This window comes from Haliotis rubra, unplaced genomic scaffold (genome assembly GCF_003918875.1).
Source record: "Haliotis rubra isolate DU_JTF1 unplaced genomic scaffold, ASM391887v1 Scf766, whole genome shotgun sequence".
Taxonomy (NCBI): Eukaryota; Metazoa; Mollusca; class Gastropoda; order Lepetellida; family Haliotidae; genus Haliotis; species Haliotis rubra.
Window position 1 is genome coordinate 321340 of NW_025767486.1, and position 27901 is coordinate 349240.

At 45.8% G+C, this 27901-nt stretch overlaps 1 protein-coding gene across 2 annotated transcripts in view; it reads right to left on the minus strand.

Moving 5' to 3' along the window:
- Positions 1-27901, minus strand: part of LOC124260504 (neurochondrin-like) — a 53448-nt gene that overhangs the window by 13631 nt on the left and 11916 nt on the right. For both annotated transcript variants that reach the window (XM_046694834.1, XM_046694835.1), the window contains exons 4-9: positions 27459-27523; positions 22406-22554; positions 21673-21800; positions 18626-18685; positions 17809-17884; positions 6579-6748 (exon numbers count right to left, since the gene is read on the minus strand). In XM_046694834.1, the coding sequence (XP_046550790.1) occupies positions 6579-6748; positions 17809-17884; positions 18626-18685; positions 21673-21800; positions 22406-22554; positions 27459-27523 (648 nt within the window). The remainder of the gene's footprint in view (positions 1-6578; positions 6749-17808; positions 17885-18625; positions 18686-21672; positions 21801-22405; positions 22555-27458; positions 27524-27901) is intronic.

Genomic DNA, 27901 nt, shown 5'->3' on the forward strand with positions numbered 1-27901 from the left:
TGTAGAAACATCTCCACATCAACATGTAACATCTTGTAGAAACATCTCCACACCAACATGGGACATCCTGTATAAACATCTCCACATCAACATGTAACATCTTGTAGAAACATCTCCACACCAACATGTAACATCCTGTAGAAACATCTCCACATCAACATGTAACATCTTGTAGAAACATCTCCACACCAACATGTAACATCCTGTAGAAACATCTCCACATCAACATGGGACATCCTGTATAAACATCTCCACATCAATATGGGACATCCTGTAGAAACATCTCTACATCAACATGGGACATCTTGTAGAAACTTCTCCACACCAACATGGGACATCCTGTATAAACATCTCCACACCAACATGTAGCATCCTGTAGAAACATCTCCACATCAATATGGGACATCCTGTAGAAACATCTCCACACCAACATGGGACATCCTGTAGAAACATCTCCACATCAATATGGGACATCCTGTAGAAACATCTCCACATCAACATGTAACATCCTGTAGAAACATCTCTACATCAACATGGGACATCCTGTAGAAACATCTCCACACCAACATGGGACATCCTGTATAAACATCTCCACATCAACATGTAACATCTTGTAGAAACATCTCTACATCAACATGGCACATCCTGTATAAACATCTCCACATCAACATGGGACATCCTGTATAAACATCTCCACATCAACATGTAACATCCTGTAGAAACATCTCCACACCAACATGGGACATCCTGTAGAAACATCTCCACATCAACATGGGACATCCTGTAGAAACATCTCCACACCAACATGGGACATCCTGTAGAAACATCTCTACATCAACATGGCACATCCTGTAGAGACATCTTCACAGCAACGCCAACAGGCTGTAGAAATATCTCCACACCAACATGGTACATCCTCTAGGGCGGTGGGCAAGCTGGCTAAGGTGCCAGTCTAGTGATCCAGCAAGGTTGAGGTGTCGGGATCAAGCCCACCTGTGACCGGGTGTAAAAACCTTGGAGTCAACTTTGTGACTCTTTCAGTGTTGTCACACCCCCTAGTGTACAGTACACAACTCTGTGCACTTAAAAGAACCCACGAATCAATTGGTATTTGACCAGATGGTGGCCACATGAATACGTGCAAACACCTAGTTGCGGGTACAGCAACGTGCAGTAAACTTGGACAAAGTACTGTGACTATGTGTCCCAGTTCACCCAGCTGTGAATGGGTACCTCGTTAGGATGAGAAAGCCACAATAACCCCGTGCGCCTAGTGGCTGCAAGAGCTGTATGATCCATACGAAAAATAACAGCGCCTTGAGCATGCACTAGTTGCGTGGATATGTGCGCTATATAAATATCCTATAATAATACCACCGTAACAGCAGAACAGATGGGTACCCATACGGATCCCTTCTGTTCGTTTGATATAGACCTTGAGAGTCTTTCGGACATCCAACGGGTGAGTGCTCATTGCAGAGGTCCCCGATGTGGAAGGCTGGGTTAGAGTAGGAAGTTAGATAGGAGCTGTCACATGGAAAGCGTGATCGATCTTCAGACGGTTAGTATCCAGGAGGCGAATACTGACACGATCTGGATGGAACACAGTCAGCGCCGACCCTACGCCCAGATGTTACCGCCACCAGAAATACGGCCTTACATGTTAACAACTGAATGGAAATGGCCCATAGACGTGAGACTGGACAGCCAATCTAGCACGATTGACAACTCCCAAGGTGGGCTAGTTCGCCTGACAGCAGGTCGAACCCGATCCACGCCAGCTAAAAAGTGCTGTAGAAGAAGGTGCTGCCCCAGAAGAGCACCATCGGCAGGGGTGTAAAAAGTGGAAATAGCGGTGGAGTAGCCACAAATGGTCGAAGCTGCCAAGCCTTCTTCCAAACGAGCTTGCAAAAACTCCAATACTCAGACTAAATCCGCAGAAAAGGGATCTACAATCCCCTGATCTGAACACCAGCGCTCATAGCGGGACCACCTATCCTCATATTGAACGCTTGTCGAATCCCGCCTCGAAGCCAGAATTGTGTCTGCAACTGCTGCAGGAATTCCGCATGCTTCGAGGCTAGACCTGACAGAGGCCAAGCCACCCACTGAATCCTTGGATTGGGGTATGGCGCGCCGTTCTGAGTGAGAATGTCCGGTCGCAAAGGTAATAGAACAGGAGGCTGAGCCAGAAACCTGAGAATTACCGGAAACCAGCTCTGTGATGGCCATAGCGGTGCCAGTAGCACAAGTAGCTGAGCTGGATGGGTGAACAGCTGGGAGAGGACCCGAAATGAGTGGTAGCCCAGAGCACTTTGCCCGTCCAATCCAGCAGGAAGGCGTCTGAAGCCAACGCCCTCTGGTCCAGTATTCGAGAGCAGAACATGGGTATCTGATTCGTCCCACCGCACGCAAACAGATCCACCTGGAAGGATCCGTACAACTGGAAGATAACTCCGAATATCTGCCAGTCGAGCATCCACTCGTGCGGGGCCAGGATCCGTCGAGAGAGAGCGTCTGCTCACACGTTCTCCAGCCCCGGGAGATAAACAGGAAGCACCTGACAGTCGCAAAGGTCGCACCAGAGGAGAAATTCCCACATCTCCCGAAGGAGCGCTAGGGACACCGTGCCGCCTTGCTTCAGGATGTACTCTGCCTTGCTTCAGGATGTATTATGCCGGTGAACTCTGGCGGGCCTCGCTTCCACAGTGGGAGATGGCCGACACTGACGGTGGATAGCAGTGTTGCTGGAAGCCTTTTCCCACTCCGGCAGGAATAGAGAGAGGCGGCCCCCCACTGGGACGTGTGGTAAGAGGGCTTGAGTGGTCCCTTGCAGATGAACTGACTGGGACAGACCCACGGTGACAGCCTGCAGGTTTAACGGGAGGTCGGGGCAGACCTCCCGCGACTGCGAAAAGACTGATGGGAGCCAGACGAAGAGGACTGCTCCTTGCCCTTGCCTTTGGTGGGACGGCTCCTCCTATCTCTGCCCAGCGGCCGAAGCTACGGGAGCGCGGGGGCGAGAAGCCCGCGGATGCTCCAACAAGGCCTGAGAGTCCTTGAAGGAGGTAGCTGCGGCAGCAGCCTCCCGAATGACCTGCTGAGCCCCCGGAAACAACGTCGCTCCCAGCCTGAAAGGGCCAGCAAGGTCTGCTGTGTCGCTTCCGAGTAACGGGACGTAGACAGCCACAGCTTGCGCATCCCCATGACTGCGCACATCCCCATAGACGCAAAGAGTCTCCGGCTAGGTGGGCCTGCACTTCTGACAATTGGTGAAGCAGAACAACATGCGGGGAAACGTCCCCAGTGCTCCCTTCTGCCTCCAGAGCCGACCTTTGAATTGAGGAAAGGTAGGCCTCATGGATCACCACCAACACCTGCTGCATGGCATTCCGGTAGACTTCCTCATAAGTCTGGTAAGCCTGCTGCAGGGGAGCACCCGCAAGGGCAAACGGTGGAACTAAACGCCCTTGCCTGATGAAGCCGAGCCTCCCCCGAGGGAGACCGAAGTGAACACACACTCGTCAACCACCGGCACAAAGAACAGAGAATCGTCCCCCAGCTGGTACCTCTTAACGAGGTCGGGTAAATCAAACCGGAGGCGTGTTCCAACCAGGTGGGGATCCATCACGTCCTGTGCCAGAGAAGGCAAGACACGGAGCAGTATCTGCGAGGGTTGCCTAGGGGCAATATACTCGGCAATACGTTGCCGCACCTCCCGGAGAGCCGACGAGAAACGGAAAGTGCCCTCTGGCTCCTCGACCTCTCCAACGTCCATAGACTCGGCACCCGAGCCCATGGCAGAATTCGGGTCTCCTCATGAAGAGGATCCGAACCCCGACCCGGTGGTAGGCCGAGTCCCAGACACCGAGGGAAGGGAAGAGCCGAAGGAAATCCCTGCTCCGGCAACCGACACACTACTCGAACCCCGGTCCCGAGACACTGGAGGAAGACCGGGCAGAACCGGGCCGGGGTGGTGCAGGGGCCGAAACCCCAGGAATCCTCAACGGACCCTGCGCCAACACTGAGAGGGGGACTGGGAGCGAACCCTCCACTTCCTGGGTAGCCGGGCTCGGCGATCCCACCCTCGGACTCTTGGTCCCCTGTTCAGACTTCACGGAGTCCACATGCCGCTGAAACAACAGAGTGATTAGTGACATATCAAAACCACTAGATTGGGATGATTGGGAATGTGTCTTATGCGAAGACCTAGTTTTAGCTTGTTTGGCTTTTTTGGCTTTGGACGGGGGGACCTGCTGGGTAAGTTCCCCTCCCGCCTCTCGCAATTCCTTATAGAAAAGGAAATCCGCCGCCCTTCTCTTCTGGGCCCGGGAAGGGAAAAGGCCATACAGAGTTCGCAGACATCTGGGTCATGTCCCACCTTCTCTAAGCAGCACAAGCATTTATCATGCTTGTCGGCTCTAGTGATAATCTGCCCACAGACAGAACACCCAGTAAACGCCTGAAAGCAAACACACAAGCATGTATACTAGCCACATAAAGAAACTGTGCATTGTCAAGTATCATCCCAGTTGATAAGTACGATAACAATGTCAAAGGTACATATAAACTTTAATGGAGAGATCATGAGACCATAACAAGTCGGGAGAATTTCAATTGAAAAGTCAATCACAATGACGTCACGAGTCCACAAGCAGGGGTCAAACGACCATGTCACAAGCTCAATAACGGGTATGTCCACCATCGGCATTGAGAACAGCAGTGCATCGACGATGCATAGAGCCTATCAAACGTGCAAGGAAGGCTTGTGGGATGTCACGCCAGATTCTCTCAAGTTCTGTTGCAAGGTCAAGGAAGTTATCTGGCGGATGAGGAAGACGGCGTAGACGTCGATCCATCTCGTCCCAAACATGCTCTATCGGGGAGAAATCCGGTGAATTTGCAGGCCAAGGCAGTAAGTCAACGTTGTGGCGTTGCAAGAAATCCATAGCAACCCTTGCCGTATGAGGGCGGGCATTGTCCTGTTGGAATGTTAACCCAGGGCCATGACGTTGCAGAATGGGAATTGCCACAGGTCGAAGAATCTGATCCCTGTAGCCCACACCAGTTAAGTTGCCCTGAACAATCACCAAAGGAGTTCTTTGGCATGCTGTTATTCCACCCCAAATCATCACAGAACCACCACCAAAGCGATTCCTCTGCAAGACACAGGCCTGTGCATAACGTTCTCCCACTCGCCTATAGGCACGTTGACATCCATCACTATGGGAAATGTTCAACCTGGACTCATCTGTAAAAACAACATTTCTCCACCAAAACAAGGGTCTGCAGACATGATTTCGGCACCACATTCGGCGAGCTTGTCGATGACGTGTCAGGATAGGCCGTATGGCGGGACGTCGTGGTCGGATCCTGTGATGACGTAAACGTTGTCAAACTGTGTTGGGGTGGATACGGCAAAGTCCTGGGATGCTTCGGGCAGTCATCACTGCAGTCTGAAACCTATGGCGAAGATGGGTCACCCATATCCATATGTCCTGTCTTGGCGTTGTTACACGTGGACGTCCAGAACGTGGCCGATCGATGACGTTATTTGTGTTCTGGTAGCGTCTCACCAGTGCAGAAATGGTGTTCCGGTGGCAGTGGAAATGTGCAGCCACTTGTCGTTGAGTCATTCCCCCACGGACCATCCCAATGGCCTCATGACATTGTGCAGACGTGAGCCTTGGCATGCTATGCGTTTCAATAGCCGTTTAATTCTTTGAACGATCGCAAGGGCAGGCAGGGGTTGAGCTTTCCAAAGTGACAGTATTGTGTGGCATTCATTTGCTCTGTTTCTCTGTCCCGGAATGCACAGGCAACAACGTATTGCACGTCTCAAGGACGAACCCACTGACGTCACGGAACGTGGCACGTGCATGCATGTCACTAATCTCTGAGTTTAAATCCTTATGTGTCTACACTGGTTTGATAAATTAAGATTTTAAATTTTTGTATGCACAGTTTCTTTATGTGCCTAGTATAGCTAACAGCGGAACCAGCAGCATAAATATACACGTACAAAACATTGAAAATTATGTGAATGCGACCATGGGACATGAAATACGTGGTTAATAACCCAATATGACAACCACTTGGCACACTAAACTTCCCGCCATGGAAGAGCAACACGTACGTAAACCACGGGAAACCTAGCGTAAATGTTTAATAAAAAGTCACAGAAATGAGAAATAACAGACTTCAAAGTAAATTTAACTGTTCTTTGTCTTGCGCAAGAACGAATAAAGACCATACATACAGTTGTTGAAGTCTCAGACATTCTTCTACATGAAGTAACTCAGCTTGTAACTGAGGTTGGAAATACGTGTGAACGCTTGAGTGACAGCAGAAGGAATGATGATACGGGCCTAGGTGCTTACCTGGTTGGCTGCGCAAGCGTAGCAGGGAGGTAACTCCACGTGGTGGGGGCCGTATAATAGATAAAAAAGACTTGTATTTATTGTTCAGTACTTTTATTAAAACATTGATACAACTGTCACATGACATTTTCAGCCGCAGAAAATGCATATATGTACCCCAAGGACGATCTCTATGAAAAAGAATAAAGGGTAACATACCTCATCAATTCTCCCATCTTCCAGCACCATCCTAACCTCTATACAGGCCATGTGAGTGAGCAACAGAAGCATCTTCAGGTCATCAGTGATGGGTGGCAGGAGACAGGCCACACCCTGACAGCCTACCAGGGAGGCCGCAAGACACAGTGTGGAATCTCTCAGTCTACTGTCTGAAACACCAATACATTCAGATCTACACTACACGGAGACAGTTAGGTACACTGTGGAGTCTCTCAGTCTACTGTCTGAAACACCAATACATTCAGATCTACACTACATGGAGACAGTCAGATATAGCGTGGAGTCTCTCAGTCTACTGTCTGAAACACCAATACATTCAGATTACACTACACGGAGACAGTCAGATACAGCGTGGAGTCTCTCAGTCTACTGTCTGAAACACCAATACATTCAGATTACACTACACGGAGACAGTCAGACACAGTGTGGAGACTCTCAGTCTACTGTCTGAAAAACCAATGCATTCAGATCTACACTACACAGAGACAGTCAGATACAGCGTGGAGTCTCTCAGTCTACTGTCTGAAACACCAATGCATTCAGATCTACACTACACAGAGACAGTCAGATACACTGTGGAGACTCTCAGTCTACTGTCTGAAACACCAATGCATTCAGATCTACACTACACAGAGACAGTCAGATACACTGTGGAGTCTCTCAGTCTACTGTCTGAAACACCAATACATTCAGATCAGTCAGATACAGTGTGGAGTCACTCAGTCTATTGTCTGAAAAACCAATACATTCAGATCTACACTACATGGAGGCAGTCAGACACAGTGTGGAGTCTCTCAGTCTACTGTCTGAAACACCAATACATTCAGATCTACACTACATGGAGACAGTCAGATACAGTGTGGAGTCTCTCAGTCTACTGTCTGAAACACCAATACATTCAGATCACTCAATGCATTCAGATCAGTCAGATACACTGTGGAGTCTCTCATTCTACTGTCTGAAACACCAATACATTCAGATCTACACTACATGGAGACAGTCAGATACAGCGTGGAGTCTCTCAGTCTACTGTCTGAAACACCAATACATTCAGATCTACACTACATGGAGACAGTCAGATACAGCGTGGAGTCTCTCAGTCTACTGTCTGAAACATCAATACATTCAGATCTACACTACATAGAGGCAGTCAGATACAGCGTGGAGTCTCTCATTCTACTGTCTGAAACACCAATACATTCAGATCTACACTACATGGAGACAGTCAGAAACACTGTGGAGTCTCTCTATCTACTGTCTGAAACACCAATACATTCAGATCTACACTACATGGAGACAGTCAGATACACTGTGGAGTCTCTCAATCTACTGTCTGAAACACCAATACATTCAGATCTACACTACATGGAGACAGTCAGATACAGTGTGGAGTCTCTCAGTCTACTGTCTGAAACACCAATACATTCAGATCTACACTACATGGAGGCAGTCAGATACAGCGTGGAGTCTCTCATTCTACTGTCTGAAACACCAATACATTCAGATCTACACTACATGGAGACAGTCAGATACACTGTGGAGTCTCTCAGTCTACTGTCTGAAACACCAATACATTCAGATCTACACTACATGGAGACAGTCAGATACACTGTGGAGTCTCTCAGTCTACTGTCTGAAACACCAATGCATTCAGATCAGTCAGATACACTGTGGAGTCTCTCATTCTACTGTCTGAAACATCAATACATTCAGATCTACACTACATAGAGGCAGTCAGATACAGCGTGGAGTCTCTCAGTCTACTGTCTGAAACACCAATACATTCAGATCTACACTACATGGAGACAGTCAGATACAGTGTGGAGTCTCTCAGTCTACTGTCTGAAACACCAATACATTCAGATTACACTACATGGAGACAGTCAGATACAGTGTGGAGTCTCTCAGTCTACTGTCTGAAACACCAATACATTCAGATCACTCAATGCATTCAGATCAGTCAGATACAGCGTGGAGTCTCTCAGTCTACTGTCTGAAACACCAATACATTCAGATCTACACTACATGGAGACAGTCAGATACAGCGTGGAGTCTCTCAGTCTACTGTCTGAAACACCAATACATTCAGATCTACACTACATGGAGACAGTCAGATACAGCGTGGAGTCTCTCAGTCTACTGTCTGAAACACCAATACATTCAGATCTACACTACATAGAGGCAGTCAGATACAGCGTGGAGTCTCTCATTCTACTGTCTGAAACACCAATACATTCAGATCTACACTACATGGAGACAGTCAGATACACTGTGGAGTCTCTCTATCTACTGTCTGAAACACCAATACATTCAGATCTACACTACATGGAGACAGTCAGATACACTGTGGAGTCTCTCAATCTACTGTCTGAAACATCAATACATTCAGATCTACACTACATAGAGACAGTCAGTTACAGCGTGGAGTCTCTCAGTCTACTGTCTGAAACATCAATACATTCAGATCTACACTACATGGAGGCAGTCAGATACAGCGTGGAGTCTCTCATTCTACTGTCTGAAACACCAATACATTCAGATCTACACTACATGGAGACAGTCAGAAACACTGTGGAGTCTCTCAATCTACTGTCTGAAACACCAATACATTCAGATCTACACTACATGGAGACAGTCAGATACACTGTGGAGTCTCTCAGTCTACTGTCTGAAACACCAATGCATTCAGATCAGTCAGATACACTGTGGAGTCTCTCATTCTACTGTCTGAAACATCAATACATTCAGATCTACACTACATAGAGGCAGTCAGATACAGCGTGGAGACTCTCAGTCTACTGTCTGAAACACCAATACATTCAGATCTACACTACATGGAGACAGTCAGATACAGTGCTGAGTCTCTCATTCTACTGTCTGAAACACCAATACATTCAGATCTACACTACATGGAGACAGTCAGATACAGCGTGGAGTCTCTCAGTCTACTGTCTGAAACACCAATACATTCAGATCTACACTACATAGAGACAGTCAGATACAGCGTGGAGTCTCTCAGTCTACTGTCTGAAACACCAATACATTCAGATCTACACTACACAGAGACAGTCAGATACAGCGTGGAGTCTCTCAGTCTACTGTCTGAAACACCAATACATTCAGATCTACACTACACGGAGACAGTCAGATACAGTGTGGAGTCTCTCATTCTACTGTCTGAAACACCAATACATTCAGATCTACACTACACAGAGACAGTCAGATACAGCGTGGAGTCTCTCAGTCTACTGTCTGAAACACCAATACATTCAGATCTACACTACATGGAGACAGTCAGATACAGCGTGGAGTCTCTCAGTCTACTGTCTGAAACACCAATACATTCAGATCTACACTACATGGAGACAGTCAGATACAGCATGGAGTCTCTCAGTCTACTGTCTGAAACACCAATACATTCAGATCTACACTACATGGAAACAGTCAGATACAGTGTGGAGTCTCTCAGTCTACTGTCTGAAACACCAATACATTCAGATCAGTCAGACACAGTGTGGAGTCTCTCAGTCTACTGTCTGAAACACCAATACATTCAGATCTACACTACATGGAGACAGTCAGATACAGTGTGGAGTCTCTCATTCTACTGTCTGAAACACCAATACATTCAGATCTACACTACATGGAGACAGTCAGATACACTGTGGAGTCTCTCATTCTACTGTCTGAAACACCAATACATTCAGATCTACACTACATGGAGACAGTCAGATACAGATGTGGAGTCTCTCAGTCTACTGTCTGAAACACCAATACATTCAGATCTACACTACATGGAGACAGTCAGATACAGTGTGGAGTCTCTCATTCTACTGTCTGAAACACCAATACATTCAGATCTACACTACATGGAGACAGTCAGATACACTGTGGAGTCTCTCATTCTACTGTCTGAAACACCAATACATTCAGATCTACACTACATGGAGACAGTCAGATACAGTGTGGAGTCTCTCAGTCTACTGTCTGAAACACCAATACATTCAGATCTACACTACATGGAGACAGTCAGATACACTGTGGAGTCTCTCATTCTACTGTCTGAAACACCAATACATTCAGATCTACACTACATGGAGACAGTCAGATACAGCGTGGAGTCTCTCAGTCTACTGTCTGAAACACCAATACATTCAGATCTACACTACATGGAGACAGTCAGATACAGTGTGGAGTCTCTCAGTCTACTGTCTGAAACACCAATACATTCAGATCTACACTACATGGAGACAGTCAGATACAGCGTTGAGTCTCTCATTCTACTGTCTGAAACACCAATACATTCAGATCTACACTACATGGAGACAGTCAGATACAGCGTGGAGTCTCTCATTCTACTGTCTGAAACACCAATACACATTCAGATCTACACTACATGGAGACAGTCAGATACAGCGTGGAGTCTCTCATTCTACTGTCTGAAACACCAATACATTCAGATCTACACTACATGGAGACAGTCAGATACAGCGTGGAGTCTCTCAGTCTACTGTCTGAAACACCAATACATTCAGATCTACACTACATGGAGACAGTCAGATACAGCGTGGAGTCTCTCAGTCTACTGTCTGAAACACCAATACATTCAGATCTACACTACATGGAGACAGTCAGATACACTGTGGAGTCTCTCAGTCTACTGTCTGAAACACCAATACATTCAGATCTACACTACATGGAGACAGTCAGATACAGTGTGGAGTCTCTCATTCTACTGTCTGAAACACCAATACATTCAGATCTACACTACATGGAGACAGTCAGATACAGTGTGGAGTCTCTCATTCTACTGTCTGAAACACCAATACATTCAGATCTACACTACATGGAGACAGTCAGATACAGCGTGGAGTCTCTCATTCTACTGTCTGAAACACCAATACATTCAGATCTACACTACATGGAGACAGTCAGATACAGCGTGGAGTCTCTCAGTCTACTGTCTGAAACACCAATACATTCAGATCAGTCAGACACAGTGTGGAGTCTCTCATTCTACTGTCTGAAACACCAATACATTCAGATCTACACTACATGGAGACAGTCAGATACAGCGTGAGTGGAGTCTCTCAGTCTACTGTCTGAAACACCAATACATTCAGATCTACACTACATAGAGGCAGTCAGATACAGCGTGGAGTCTCTCAGTCTACTGTCTGAAACACCAATACATTCAGATCTACACTACATGGAGACAGTCAGATACAGTGTGGAGTCTCTCAGTCTACTGTCTGAAACACCAATACATTCAGATCTACACTACATGGAGACAGTCAGATACAGTGTGGAGTCCCTCAGTCTACTGTCTGAAACACCAATGCATTCAGATCTACACTACATGGAGGCAGTCAGACAAAGCATTCCAGATCAGTCAGGAGTCTCTCAGTCTACTGTCTGAAACACCAATACATTCAGATCTACACTACATGGAGACAGTCAGTTACAGCGTGGAGTCTCTCAGTCTGCTGTCTGAAACATCAATACATTCAGATCTACACTACATAGAGGCAGTCAGATACAGCGTGGAGTCTCTCATTCTACTGTCTGAAACACCAATACATTCAGATCTACACTACATGGAGACAGTCAGAAACACTGTGGAGTCTCTCAATCTACTGTCTGAAACACCAATACATTCAGATCTACACTACATGGAGACAGTCAGATACACTGTGGAGTCTCTCAGTCTACTGTCTGAAACACCAATGCATTCAGATCAGTCAGATACACTGTGGAGTCTCTCATTCTACTGTCTGAAACATCAATACATTCAGATCTACACTACATAGAGACAGTCAGTTACAGCGTGGAGTCTCTCAGTCTACTGTCTGAAACATCAATACATTCAGATCTACACTACATGGAGACAGTCAGAAACACTGTGGAGTCTCTCAATCTACTGTCTGAAACACCAATACATTCAGATCTACACTACATGGAGACAGTCAGATACACTGTGGAGTCTCTCAGTCTACTGTCTGAAACACCAATGCATTCAGATCAGTCAGATACACTGTGGAGTCTCTCATTCTACTGTCTGAAACATCAATACATTCAGATCTACACTACATAGAGGCAGTCAGATACAGCGTGGAGACTCTCAGTCTACTGTCTGAAACACCAATACATTCAGATCTACACTACATGGAGACAGTCAGATACAGTGCTGAGTCTCTCATTCTACTGTCTGAAACACCAATACATTCAGATCTACACTACATGGAGACAGTCAGATACAGCGTGGAGTCTCTCAGTCTACTGTCTGAAACACCAATACATTCAGATCTACACTACACAGAGACAGTCAGATACAGCGTGGAGTCACTCAGTCTACTGTCTGAAACACCAATACATTCAGATCTACACTACACGGAGACAGTCAGATACAGCATGGAGTCTCTCAGTCTACTGTCTGAAACACCAATACATTCAGATCTACACTACATGGAGACAGTCAGATACAGCGTGGAGTCTCTCAGTCTACTGTCTGAAACACCAATACATTCAGATCAGTCAGACACAGTGTGGAGTCTCTCATTCTACTGTCTAAAACACCAATACATTCAGATCTACACTACACGGAGACAGTCAGATACAGTGTGGAGTCTCTCAGTCTACTGTTCGAAACACCAATACATTCAGATCTACACTACATGGAGACAGTCAGATACAGCGTTGAGTCTCTCAGTCTACTGTCTGAAACACCAATACATTCAGATCTACACTACATGGAGGCAGTCAGATACAGCGTGGAGTCTCTCAGTCTATTGTCTGAAATACCAATACATTCAGATCTACACTACATGGAGGCAGTCAGATACAGTGTGGAGTCTCTCAGTCTACTGTCTGAAACACCAATACATTCAGATCAGTCAGATACAGTGTGGAGTCTCTCATTCTACTGTCTGAAACACCAATACATTCAGATCTACACTACATAGAGGCAGTCAGATACAGTGTGGAGTCTCTCAGTCTACTGTCTGAAACACCAATACATTCAGATCAGTCAGATACAGTGTGGAGTCTCTCAGTCTACTGTCTGAAACACCAACACATTCAGATCTACACTACATAGAGGCAGTCAGATACAGTGTGGAGTCTCTCAGTCTACTGTCTGAAACACCAATACATTCAGATCAGTCAGATACAGTGTGGAGTCTCTCAGTCTACTGTCTGAAACACCAATACATTCAGATCTACACTACATGGAGACAGTCAGATACAGCGTGGAGTCTCTCATTCTACTGTCTGAAACACCAATACATTCAGATCTACACTACACAGAGACAGTCAGATACAGCGTGGAGTCTCTCAGTCTACTGTCTGAAACACCAATACATTCAGATCTACACTACATGGAGACAGTCAGATACAGTGTGGAGTCTCTCATTCTACTGTCTGAAACACCAATACATTCAGATCTACACTACATGGAGACAGTCAGATACAGCGTGGAGTCTCTCATTCTACTGTCTGAAACACCAATACATTCAGATCTACACTACATAGAGGCAGTCAGATACAGCGTGGAGTCTCTCATTCTACTGTCTGAAACACCAATACATTCAGATCTACACTACATAGAGACAGTCAGATACTGCGTGGAGTCTCTCAGTCTACTGTCTGAAACACCAATACATTCAGATCTACACTACACAGAGACAGTCAGATACAGCGTGGAGTCACTCAGTCTACTGTCTGAAACACCAATACATTCAGATCTACACTACATGGAGACAGTCAGACACAGCGTGGAGTCTCTCAGTCTACTGTCTGAAACACCAATACATTCAGATCTACACTACATAGAGACAGTCAGATACTGCGTGGAGTCTCTCAGTCTACTGTCTGAAACACCAATACATTCAGATCTACACTACACGGAGACAGTCAGATACAGCATGGAGTCTCTCAGTCTACTGTCTGAAACACCAATACATTCAGATCTACACTACATGGAGACAGTCAGACACAGCGTGGAGTCTCTCAGTCTACTGTCTGAAACACCAATACATTCAGATCAGTCAGACACAGTGTGGAGTCTCTCATTCTACTGTCTGAAACACCAATACATTCAGATCTACACTACACGGAGACAGTCAGATACAGTGTGGAGTCTCTCATTCTACTGTCCAAAACACCAATACATTCAGATCTACACTACACGGAGACAGTCAGATACAGTGTGGAGTCTCTCATTCTACTGTCCAAAACACCAATACATTCAGATCTACACTACACGGAGACAGTCAGATACAGCGTGGAGTCTCTCATTCTACTGTCTGAAACACCAATACATTCAGATCTACACTACATGGAGACAGTCAGATACACTGTGGAGTCTCTCATTCTACTGTCTGAAACACCAATACATTCAGATCTACACTACATGGAGACAGTCAGATACACTGTGGAGTCTCTCAGTCTACTGTCTGAAACACCAATACATTCAGATCTACACTACATGGAGACAGTCAGATACAGTGTGGAGTCTCTCAGTCTACTGTTCTGAAACACCAATACATTCAGATCTACACTACATGGAGACAGTCAGATACAGTGTGGAATCCCTCAGTCTACTGTCTGAAACACCAATGCATTCAGATCTACACTACATGGAGGCAGTCAGACAAAGCGAGGAGTCTCTCAGTCTACTGTCTGAAACACCAATGCATTCAGATCTACACTACACAGAGACAGTCAGATACACTGTGGAGTCTCTCAGTCTACTGTCTGAAACACCAATACATTCAGATTACACTACACGGAGACAGTCAGATACAGCTGTGGAGTCTCTCAGTCTACTGTCTGAAACACCAATACATTCAGATCAGTCAGATACACTGTGGAGTCTCTCATTCTACTGTCTGAAACACCAATGCATTCAGATCAGTCAGATACACTGTGGAGTCTCTCATTCTACTGTGTGAAACATCAATACATTCAGATCTACACTACATAGAGGCAGTCAGATACAGCATGGAGTCTCTCAGTCTACTGTCTGAAACATCAATACATTCAGATCTACACTACATAGAGGCAGTCAGATACAGCGTGGAGTCTCTCATTCTACTGTCTGAAACACCAATACATTCAGATCTACACTACACGGAGACAGTCAGATACAGTGTGGAGTCTCTCAGTCTACTGTCTGAAACACCAATACATTCAGATCTACACTACATGGAGGCAGTCAGATACAGCATGGAGTCTCTCAGTCTACTGTCTGAAACACCAATACATTCAGATCAGTCAGACACAGTGTGGAGTCTCTCATTCTACTGTCTGAAACACCAATACATTCAGATCTACACTACATGGAGACAGTCAGATACACTGTGGAGTCTCTCAGTCAACTGTCTAAAACACCAATACATTCAGATCTACACTACATGGAGGCAGTCAGATACAGCGTGGAGTCACTCAGTCTACTGTCTGAAACACCAATACATTCAGATCTACACTACACGGAGACAGTCAGATACAGCGTGGAGTCTCTCAGTCTACTGTCTGAAACACCAATACATTCAGATCAGTCAGACACAGTGTGGAGTCTCTCATTCTACTGTCTAAAACACCAATACATTCAGATCTACACTACACGGAGACAGTCAGATACAGCGTGGAGTCTCTCATTCTACTGTCTGAAACACCAATACATTCAGATCTACACTACATGGAGACAGTCAGATACACTGTGGAGTCTCTCATTCTACTGTCTGAAACACCAATACATTCAGATCTACACTACATGGAGACAGTCAGATACAGTGTGGAGTCTCTCAGTCTACTGTCTGAAACACCAATACATTCAGATCTACACTACATGGAGACAGTCAGATACACTGTGGAGTCTCTCATTCTACTGTCTGAAACACCAATACATTCAGATCTACACTACACGGAGACAGTCAGATACAGTGTGGAGTCTCTCAGTCTACTGTCTGAAACACCAATGCATTCAGATCTACACTACATGGAGGCAGTCAGACAAAGCGAGGAGTCTCTCAGTCTATTGTCTGAAACACCAATACATTCAGATCTACACTACACAGAGACAGTCAGATACACTGTGGAGTCTCTCATTCTACTGTCTGAAACACCAATACATTCAGATCTACACTACATGGAGACAGTCAGATACAGCGTGGAGTCTCTCAGTCTACTGTCTGAAACACCAATACATTCAGATTACACTACACGGAGACAGTCAGATACACTGTGGAGTCTCTCAGTCTACTGTCTGAAACACCAATACATTCAGATCTACACTACATGGAGACAGTCAGATACAGTGTTGAATCCCTCAGTCTACTGTCTGAAACACCAATACATTCAGATCTACACTACACGGAGACAGTCAGATACAGTGTGGAGTCTCTCAGTCTACTGTCTGAAACACCAATACATTCAGATCTACACTACATGGAGACAGTCAGATACACTGTGGAGTCTCTCAGTCTACTGTCTGAAACACCAATACATTCAGATCTACACTACATGGAGACAGTCAGATACAGCATGGAGTCTCTCAGTCTACTGTCTGAAACACCAATACATTCAGATCAGTCAGACACAGCGTGGAGTCTCTCAGTCTACTGTCTAAAACACCAATACATTCAGATCTACACTACATGGAGACAGTCAGATACAGCGTGTAGTCTCTCATTCTACTGTCTGAAACACCAATACATTCAGATCTACACTACATGGAGACAGTCAGATACAGCGTGGAGTCTCTCAGTCTACTGTCTGAAACACCAATACATTCAGATCTACACTACATGGAGACAGTCAGATACAGCATGGAGTCTCTCAGTCTACTGTCTGAAACACCAATACATTCAGATCTACACTACATGGAGACAGTCAGATACAGCGTGTAGTCTCTCATTCTACTGTCTGAAACACCAATACATTCAGATCTACACTACATGGAGACAGTCAGATACAGCGTGGAGTCTCTCAGTCTACTGTCTGAAACACCAATACATTCAGATCTACACTACATGGAGACAGTCAGATACAGCATGGAGTCTCTCAGTCTACTGTCTGAAACACCAATACATTCAGATCTACACTACATGGGAGTCTCTCAGTCTACTGTCTGAAACACCAATACATTCAGATCTACACTATATCTGTGGAGTCACTGATCTGAATGTACTGCAATGAAGGGATTGCATACCGAGTTTACTTCTAATGATACTGTAGATCTCCAGCACCAGATCCTGTAACCATGGTGATTTGTACTCATCTTCTTCCTGTAACATCAACAGTTAATATTATTTCTAACAGTAGATTCACAATATACCTGCTTACAGACACAAGTGTTCTGGTGTGATGAGCTGGATTCATTCCAGCAGTGATATACTGAACCCACTGAACACAATACAAGAGTGATATACAGAACCCACTGAAATCAATACAAGAGTGATGTATGGAACCCACTTAACCCAATACAAGAGTGATATATGGAACCCACTGAACCCAATACAAGAGTGATATACTGAACCCACTGAAATCAATACAAGAGTGATGTATGGAACCCACTTAACCCAATACAAGAGTGATATATGGAACCCACTGAACCCAATACAAGAGTGATATACTGAACCCAATACAAGAGTGATATACTGAACCAACTGAACACAATACAAGAGTGATATACTGAACCCACTGAAATCAATACAAGAGTGATGTATGGAACCCAATACAATACAAGAGTGATATATGGAACCCACTGAACCCAATACAAGAGTGATATACTGAACCCAATACAAGAGTTATATACCGAACCCACTGAAATCAATACAAGAGTGATATACTGAACCCACTGAAATCAATACAAGAGTGATGTATGGAACCCACTTAACCCAATACAACAGTGATATATGGAACCCACTGAACCCAATACAAGAGTGATATACTGAACCCAATACAACAGTGATATACTGAACCCAATACAACAGTGATATACTGAACCCATTCAAATACATTCCTACCTTCTCTACTGTGGACAACACAAACGTCAGAATTTCACCAATCTTAAACTTGGTGGCATCCTGAAAAAGAAAATCATATCTGTGTTCAAAAAAGTTGAACAAATTTATAGTGGGTGGAATTGTGTGGTGGAGCAGTGTGTATCTAAGTGGAGCAGTGTGTATCTGTGTGGAGCAGTGTGTATCTGTGTGTATCTGTGCAGCAGTGAGTATCTGTGTGGAGCAGTGTGGTGGAGCAGTGGTGGAGCAGTGTGTGGAGCAGTGTGTATGTGTGTGGAGCAGTGTGTATCTGTGTGGAGCAGTGTGTATCTGTGTGGAGCAGTGTGGTGTGAGTAGTGTGTGGAGCAGTGTGTATCTGTGTGGAGCAGTGTGGTGGAGCAGTGAGTATCTGTGTGTATCTGTGTGGTGGAGCAGTGTGATGGAGCAGTGAGTATCTGTGTGGAGCAGTGTGTATCTGTGGAGAGTGGAGCAGTGTGTATATCTGTGTTGGAGCAGTGTGGTGGAGCAGTGTGTATCTGTGTGTATCTGTGTGGAGCAGTGTGGAGCAGTGTGGTGGAGCAGTGTGGAGCAGTGTGGTGGAGAAGTGTGGTGGAGAAGTGTGGTGGAGAAGTGTGTATCTGTGTGGAGCAGTGTGTATCTGTGGAGAGTGAGTATCTGTGTGTATCTGTGTGGTGGAGCAGTGTGGTGGAGCAGTGTGTATCTGTGTGTATCTGTGTGGTGGAGCAGTGTGGTGGAGCAGTGTGGAGAGCAGTGGTGGAGCAGTGTGAGCAGGAGCAGTGTGGTGGAGCAGTGTGGTGGATCTGTGTGTATCTGTGTGGTGGAGCAGTGTGGTGGAGTGTATCTGTGTGGAGCAGTGTGTATCTGTGGTGGTGAGTATCTGTGTGTATCTGTGTGGAGCAGTGAGCAGTGTGTGGAGCAGGAGCATTTGTGTGGAGCTGTGTGTATCTGTGGAGAGGTGGATCAGTGTGTATCTGTGTGGTGGAGCAGTGTGGTGGAGCAGTGTGTATCTGTGTGGAGCAGTGTGGTGGAGCAGTGTGTATCTGTGTGTACCTGTGTGGTGGAGCAGTGTGGTGGAGCAGTGTGTATCTGTGTGGAGCAGTGTGGTGGAGCAGTGTGTATCTGTGTGGAGCAGTGAGTATTTGTGTGGAGCAGTGAGTATTTGTGTGGAGCAGTGTGTATCTGTGGAGAGTGAGTATCTGTGTGTACCTGTGTGGTGGAGCAGTGTGGTGGAGCAGTGTGTATCTGTGTGGAGCAGTGTGGTGGAGCAGTGTGTATCTGTGTGTACCTGTGTGGTGGAGCAGTGTGGTGGAGCAGTGAGTATCTGTGTGTACCTGTGTGGTGGAGCAGTGTGTATCTGTGTGGAGCAGTGTGGTGGAGAAGTGTGTATGTGTGTGGAGCAGTGTGTATCTGTGTGGAGCAGTGTGTATCTGTGTGGAGCAGTGTGGTGGAGAAGTGTGGTGGAGAAGTGTGTATCTGTGTGGAGCAGTGTGGTGGAGAAGTGTGATGGGGAAGTGTGTATCTGTGGGGAGCAGTGTGTATCTATGTGGAGCAGTGTGGTGGAGCAGTGTGGTGGAGCAGTGTGTATCTGTGTGGAGCAGTGTGTATCTATGTGGAGCAGTGTGGTAGACAGTGTGTATCTGTGTGGAGCAGTGTGGTAGAGCAGTGTGTATCTGTGTGGAGCAGTGTGGTGGAGCAGTGTGGTGGAGCAGTGTGTATCTGTGTGGAGCAGTGTGGTGGAGCAGTGTGTATCTATGTGGAGCAGTGTGTATCTGTGTGGAGCAGTGTGGTGGAGCAGTGTGGTGGAGCAGTGTGTATCTGTGTGGAGCAGTGTGTATCTATGTGGAGCAGTGTGGTAGACAGTGTGTATCTGTGTGGAGCAGTGTGGTGGAGCAGTATGTTTGTGTGTGCAGCAGTATCTGTGTGTATCTGTGTGGTTGAGCAGTGTGAAACTGTGTGGAGCAGTGTGTATCTGTAGGGGCCTGTGTGTATCTGTAGGGGCCTCTGTAGGGGCCTGTGTGGATCTGTAGGGGCCTGTGTGGATCTGTAGGGACCTGTGTGGATCTGTAGGGTCCTGTGTGGATCTGTAGGGACTTGTGTGGATCTGTAGGGGTCTGTGTGGATCTGTGGGGAAATGTGTGGATCTGTAGGGGTCTGTGTGGGTCTGTAAGGGCCTGTGTGGATCTGTAAGAAAATGGGTGGATCTGTAGGAGCATGTGTGGATCTATAGCAGCCTGTGTGGATCTGCAAAGGTCTGTATGGATCTGCAAGGGCCTGTGTGGATATGCAGGGGTCTGTGTGGATCTGTAGGGGTCTGTGTGGATCTGTAGGGGTCTGTGTGGATCTGTAAGGGGTCTGTGTGGATCTGTAGGGACCTGTGTGGATCTGTAGGGGCCTGTGTGGATCTGTAGGGACTTGTGTGGATCTGCAGGGGTCTGTGTGGATCTTCAGGGGCCTGTGTGGATCTGTAGGGAAATGTGTGGATCTGTAGGGGTCCTGTGTGGGTCTGTAAGGGCCTGTGTGGATCTGTAAGAAAATGGGTGGATCTGTAGGAGCATGTGTGGATCTATAGCAGCCTGTGTGGATCTATAGCAGCCTGTGTGGATCTGCAAAGGTCTGTATGGATCTGCAAGGGCCTGTGTGGATATGCAAGGGTCTGTGTGGATCTGTAGGGGTCTGTGTGGATCTGTAAGGGCCTGTGTGGATCTGTAGGGGCCTGTGTTGAGGGGCCTCTGTCGATCTGCAGGGGCCTGTGTGGATCTGTAAGGAAATGTATGGATCTGTAGGGCTCTGTGTGGATCTGTAGGGGCATGTGTGGATCTGCAGGGGTCTGTATGGATCTGCAGGGGCCTGTGTGGATCTGCAAGGATCTGCAGAAGCCTGTGTGGATATGTAGGGGCCTGTGTGGATATGTAGGGGATTTTGTGGATCTGTAGGGGTCTGTGTGGATCTGCAGGGGCCTGTGTGGATTTGTAGGGGCCTGTGTGGATCTGTAGGGGCCATGTGTGGATACATGTGTGGATCTGTAGGGACCTGTGTGGAACTTTGTGTACCTTTAATGTCTTGAATCTGGAGACCAGATACTGTAGCAGCTTCTGTGCAATCCCTGGGTATCCAGCCCATACACCGGCCCTCTCCCACCTCAGCAGCTCCACCATAAGATCACAGGCCTTGTCATGACCTGCAGAACACAGTGACATGGTACATGGGGGACACATGACCTGCTGAACACAGTCACATGGTACATGGGGGACACATGACCTGCTGAACACAGTCACATGGTACATGGGGGACACAGGAACTACTGAACACAGTCACATGGTACATGGGGGACACATGAACTACTGAACACAGTCACATGGTACATGGGGGACACAGGAACTACTGAACACAGTCACATGGTACATGGGGGACACATGAACTACTGAACACAGTCACATGGTACATGGGGGACACATGAACTACTGAACACAGTCACATGGTACATGGGGGACACATGAACTACTGAACACAGTCACATGGTACATGGGGGACACATGACTTGCTGAACACAGAGCACATTGTGGGTGAGTCTGATGATACACATATGGATCTATTTTATTCTGGTGCATCGTAAAAATTCAATGACGAGGTATTTTAGATACTTGCTATTAACAATATTTACAAGTTACAAGCTTTAAAAGTTTTGCAGCCTAAATATGTCCAGTGAAAGGAAGGAATATCATTTATAGGCAGTGGGAAGCAAAATAATCACAAATACAAATATCTGTGAATAATGTGTCGCACCTGTTCGCTGTGAGACAATGACTTCTACCAGGGCTGACACCGACCCGCCTTGTATGAGGTACTGTCTGCTGACTGGAGACAGTAGCATGCCCTGCAGACAGTCGTAGCAGTCAGACAGCAGGCTGACCTCCAGGTCATCTTCATCACCACTGCAGCACCAAATCACGACATGACAGTGAGTGAGTGAGTGAGTGAGTGAGTGAGTGAGTGAGTGAGTGAGTGAGTGAGTGAGTGAGTGAGTGAGTGAGTGAGTGAGTGAGTGAGTGAGTGAGTGAGTGAGTGAGTGAGTGAGCAGGGTTTAACATAGCTGTGAATAGTGGACCTGTTATATGTTCAGAGATGTTTACCGGTATGGAAAAACACAGGAGCATGGCTATGTGGCCGACAAATCAAGAAAACAACCCTTCTTCGGTACTAACACCAACCCTTCTTCAGTACTAACACCAACCCTTCTTCAGTACTAACAACCCTTCTTCAGAACTCTCACTTACCCCAACCCTTCTTCGGTACTAACACCAACCCTTCTTCAGTACTCTCAGTAACCCAAATCCGTCTTCAGTATTCTCACTTAACCCCAATCCTTCTTCGATACTCTCACTAACCCCAATCCTTCTTCGGTATTCTCACTAACCCCAATCCTTCTTCAGTATTCTCACTTAACTCCAATCCTTCTTCAGTACTCTCACTTACCCAAACCCTTCTTCAGTATTCTCAATAACCCCAATCCTTCTTCAGTATTCTCACTTAACCCCAATCCTTCTTCAGTACCCTCACTTACCCAAAGCCTTCTTCAGTATTCTCACTAACCCCAACCCTTCTTCAGTATTCTCATTAAACCCAACCCTTCTTCAGAGCTCTCACTAACCCCAAACCCTTCTTCAGTATTCTCACTAACCCCAATCCTTCTTCAGTATTCTCATTTAACCCCAATCCTTCTTCAGTATTCTCACTAACCCCAATCCTTCTTCAGTATTCTCACTTAACCCCAATCCTTCTTCAGTAATCTCCTCTTCAGTACTTCCACTCCTTTCTTCAGTATTCTCACTTAACCCCAATCCTTCTTCAGTACTCTCACTAACCCCAAACCCTTCTTCAGTATTCTCACTTAACCCCAACCCTTCTTCAGTGCTCTCACTTAACCCCAATCCTTCTTCAGTATTCTCACTAACCCAAACCCTTCTTCAGTATTCTCACTTACCCCACCATTCTTCCTTCTTCAGTATTCTTCAGTTCTCTCAACCCCAATCCTTCTTCAGTACTCTCAACTTTCTCCCTAATCCTTCTTCAGTATTCTCACCCCAATCCTTCTTCAGTGTTCTCACTTAACCCCAATCCTTCTTCAGTAACCCTAGTCCTTCTTCAATTCCTTCCTTACCCCAATTTCTTCAGTATTCTCACTTAACCCCCAATGCTTCTTCAGTACTCTCACTTACCCCAATCCTTCTTCAGTATTCTCACTTAACCCCAGTCCTTCTTCAATATGCTCACTAACCCAAATCCTTCTTCAATACTCTCATTAACCCCAACCCTTCTTCCGTACTCTCACTTAACCAAAATCCTTCTTCAGTATTCTCACTAACCCACATCCTTCTTCAGTACTCTCACTAACCCCAACCCTTCTTCAGTACTCTCACTAACCCCAACCCTTCTTCAGTACTCTCCCTAACCCCAACCCTTCTTCAGTGCTTTCACTAACACCAATCCTTCTTCAGTAATCTCAATTAACCCAATCCTTCTTCAGTATTCTCACTTACCCCAATCCTTCTTCAGTATTCTCACTTACCCCAATCCTTCTTCAATACTCTCATTCTTCAGTCCTTCTTAATCTCTCAACCCCAATCCTTCTTCAGTATTCTCACTGAACCCCAATCCTTCTTCAGCCTCCTCACTAACTCAATCCTTCTTCAGTACTCTCACCTTACCCCAATCCTTCTTCAGTACTCTCTCCCTACACTTAACCCCAATCCTTCTTCAGTATTCTCAATAACCTTCAGTCCTTTTCTCAGTATTCACTTAACCCCAAATTCTTCTTCAGTTAATTCTCACTTACCCAAAGTCTCTTCTTCAGTATTCTTCTCACTAACCCCAACCCTTCTTCAGTATTCTCACTAAACCCAACCCTTCTTCAGAGCTCTCACTAACCCAAACCCTACTTGAGTATTCTCACTTAACCCCAATCCTTCTTCACTACTCTCACTTACCCAAACCCTTCTTCAGTATTCTCACTGGCCCCAATCCTTCTTCAGTGCTCCTTCTTCAGTATTCTCACTTCAAACCCAATCCTTCTTCTTCAGTATCCTTCTCACTTACCCCAACCCTTCTTCAGTATTCTCACTAACCCCAATCCTTCTTCAGCAATCTCACTTACCCCAATCCTTCTTCAGTATTCTCACTTAACACCAATCCTTCTTCAGTACTTTCACTTACCCCAATCCTTCTTCAATATTCTCACTTAACCCAAATCCTTCTTCAGTACTCTCACTTACCCAAACCCTTCTTCAGTATTCTCACTAACCCCAATCCTTCTTCAGTACTCTCACTTACTCCAATCCTTCTTCAGTATTCTCACTTACTCCAATCCTTCTTCAGTACTCTCACTTACCCCAATCCTTCTTCAGTACGCTCACTTACTAATCCTTCTTCAGTATTCTCACTTAACCCCAATCCTTCTTCAGTGTCTCTCATTAACCCAATCCTTCTTCAGTGATCCTCTCACTTGCCCCCCAATCCTTCTTCAGTATTCACTAACCCCAATCCTTCAGTCCTCACTCTCCAATCCTCAATCCTTCTTCAGTATTCTCTTCTCACCCCAATCCTTCTTCAGTATTCTCACTCTAAAAGCCCTTCTTCCTCTCACTTAACCCAATCCTTTCAGCATTCTCACTAACCCCAATCCTTCTTCAGTATTCTCACTTAACCCCAATCCTTCTTCGGTCACTCAATCACTTTCAGTACTCCCACCCCAATCCTTCTTCAGTATTCTCACTAACCCCAATCCTTCTTCAGTATTCTCACTTAACCCCAATCCTTCTTCAGTATTCTCACTTCATTAACCCCCAATGGCTTCTTCAGTATTCTCACTTACCCCAATCCTTCTTCAGTATTCTCATTAACCCCAATCCTTCTTCAGTGCTCTCTCACTAACCCCAATCCTTCTTCAGTGTTCTCACTTAACCCCAATTCAGTGCTTCTTCAGTTCTTCCATTATTCTCTCACTTAACCCCAATCCTTCTTCTTCTTCTCCTTGGCCCCAATCACTTCTTCACTTATGTCACTCACCCTAATCCTTCTTCAGTATTCTCACTTAACCCCAAACCCTTCTTCAGTAATCTCACCCACCCTAATCCTTCTTCAGTATTCTCCCCTTCAACCCCAATCCTTCTTCAGTACTCTCACTAACTAACCCCGGTAACCCTTCTTCAGTATTCTCTCACTCACCCCATGTTCCTTCTTCTTCTTCTTCAGTTCCTTCTTCTAACCCCAATCCTTCTTCAGTATTCTCACCCAACCCCAATCTTCTTCAGTATTCTCACTTACCCCAATCCTTCTTCAGTATTCTCACTTAACCCCAATCCTTCTTCAGTACTCTCACTTACCCAAACCCTTCTTCAGTATTCTCACTTAACCCCAATCCTTCTTCAGTACTCTCACTAACCCCAATCCTTCTTCAGTATTCTCACTTAACCCCAATCCTTCTTCAGTACTCTCACTTACCCCAATCCTTCTTCAGTATTCTCACTTAACCCCAGTCCTTCTTCAGTACTGCTCACTAACCCCAATCCTTCTTCAGTACTCTCACTAACCCCAATCCCTTTCTTCCTTTACTCTCACTACTAACCCCAATCCTTCTTCAGTATTCTCACTAACCCCAACCCTTCTTCAGTGTATCTCTCACTAACCCCAACTGCCCCCTTCTTTCAGTATTCTCACCTACCCCAATCCTTCTTCAGTATTCTCACCTAACCCCAATCCTTCTTCAGTATTCTCACTAACCCCAATCCTTCTTCAGTATTCTCACTTACCCCAATCCTTCTTCAGTACTCTCACTTACCCCAATCCTTCTTCAGTATTCTCACTTAACCCCAATCCTTCTTCAGTATTCTCACCTACCCCAATCCTTCTTCAGTACTCTCACTAACCCCAATCCTTCTTCAGTACTCTCACTTAAACCCCAATCCTTCTTCAGTACTCTCACTAACCCCAATCCTTCTTCAGTATTCTCTCACCAATCCTTCTTCAGTATCTCTCACTTAACCCCAATCCTTCTTCAGTACTCTCACTTAACCCCAACCCTTCTTCAGGTACTCTCATCCTTCTTCTCCCCAATCCTTCTTCAGTACTCTCACTAACCCCAATCCTTCTTCAGTATTCTCACTAACTTCCCAAAACCCCAAGTCCTTCTTCAGTGTTCTCCTCACTTACCCATCCTTCTTCCAGTCTCTCACTAACCCCAACCCTTCTTCAGTATTCTCACTAACCCCAATCCTTTTTCAGTACTCTCACTAACCCCAATCCTTCTTCAGTATTCTCACTAACCCAAACCTTTCTTCAGTGCTGTCACTAATCCCAACCCTTCTTCAGTATTCTCACCTACCCCAACCCTTCTTCAGTACTCTCACTAACCCCAATCTTTCTTCAGTACTCTCACTTAACACCAATCCTTCTTCGGTACTCTCACTAACCCCAACCCTTCTTCAGTATTCTCACTTACCTCAAGCCTTCTTCAGTACTAGCACTTAACCCGAACCCTTCTTTAGTACTCTCACTTACCCCAATCCTTCTTCAGTACTCTCACTAACCCCAATCCTTCTTCAGTGCTCTCACTAACCCCAAACCTTTTCAGTACTCTCACTAACCCCAACCCTTCTTCAGTATTCTCACTAACCCCAATCCTTTTTCAGTACTCTCACTAACCCCAATCCTTCTTCAGTATTCTCACTAACCCCAACCCTTCTTCAGTGCTCTCACTAACCCCAACCCTTCTTCAGTACTCTCACTAACCCCAACCCTTCTTCAGTGCTCTCACTAACCCGTATTTAGCACAGTGGTTTACCTGATGTTGCATAGGATGATCTCATTCAATACTGACACTTGTTGTTTCATCTCTTTGCTGGACAGCTGAAATCCACAAGCAGTTATTGTTACACAGTGGTCATCACTTAATTTGATGCGTTGATATGTTGTTTTGAACTGCAGCATCAATATTTGACTCAGATAATCAAATATGTGCCAGATTAATGCGCAATATGTGCATGAGCAGCCTGTACTGATCCTCAACCAGCCAGGTACCACATCTCCAGGGCATAATGACACACCCTTAACCTTCTACTGACCACACCCTTAACCTTTTGCTGACCACACCCTTAACCTTTTGCTGACCACACCCTTAACCTTTTGCTGACCACACCCTTAACCTTCTACTGACCACACCTTCAACCTTCTACCGACCACACCCTTAACCTTTTGCTGACCACTACCATAACCTTTTGCTGACCA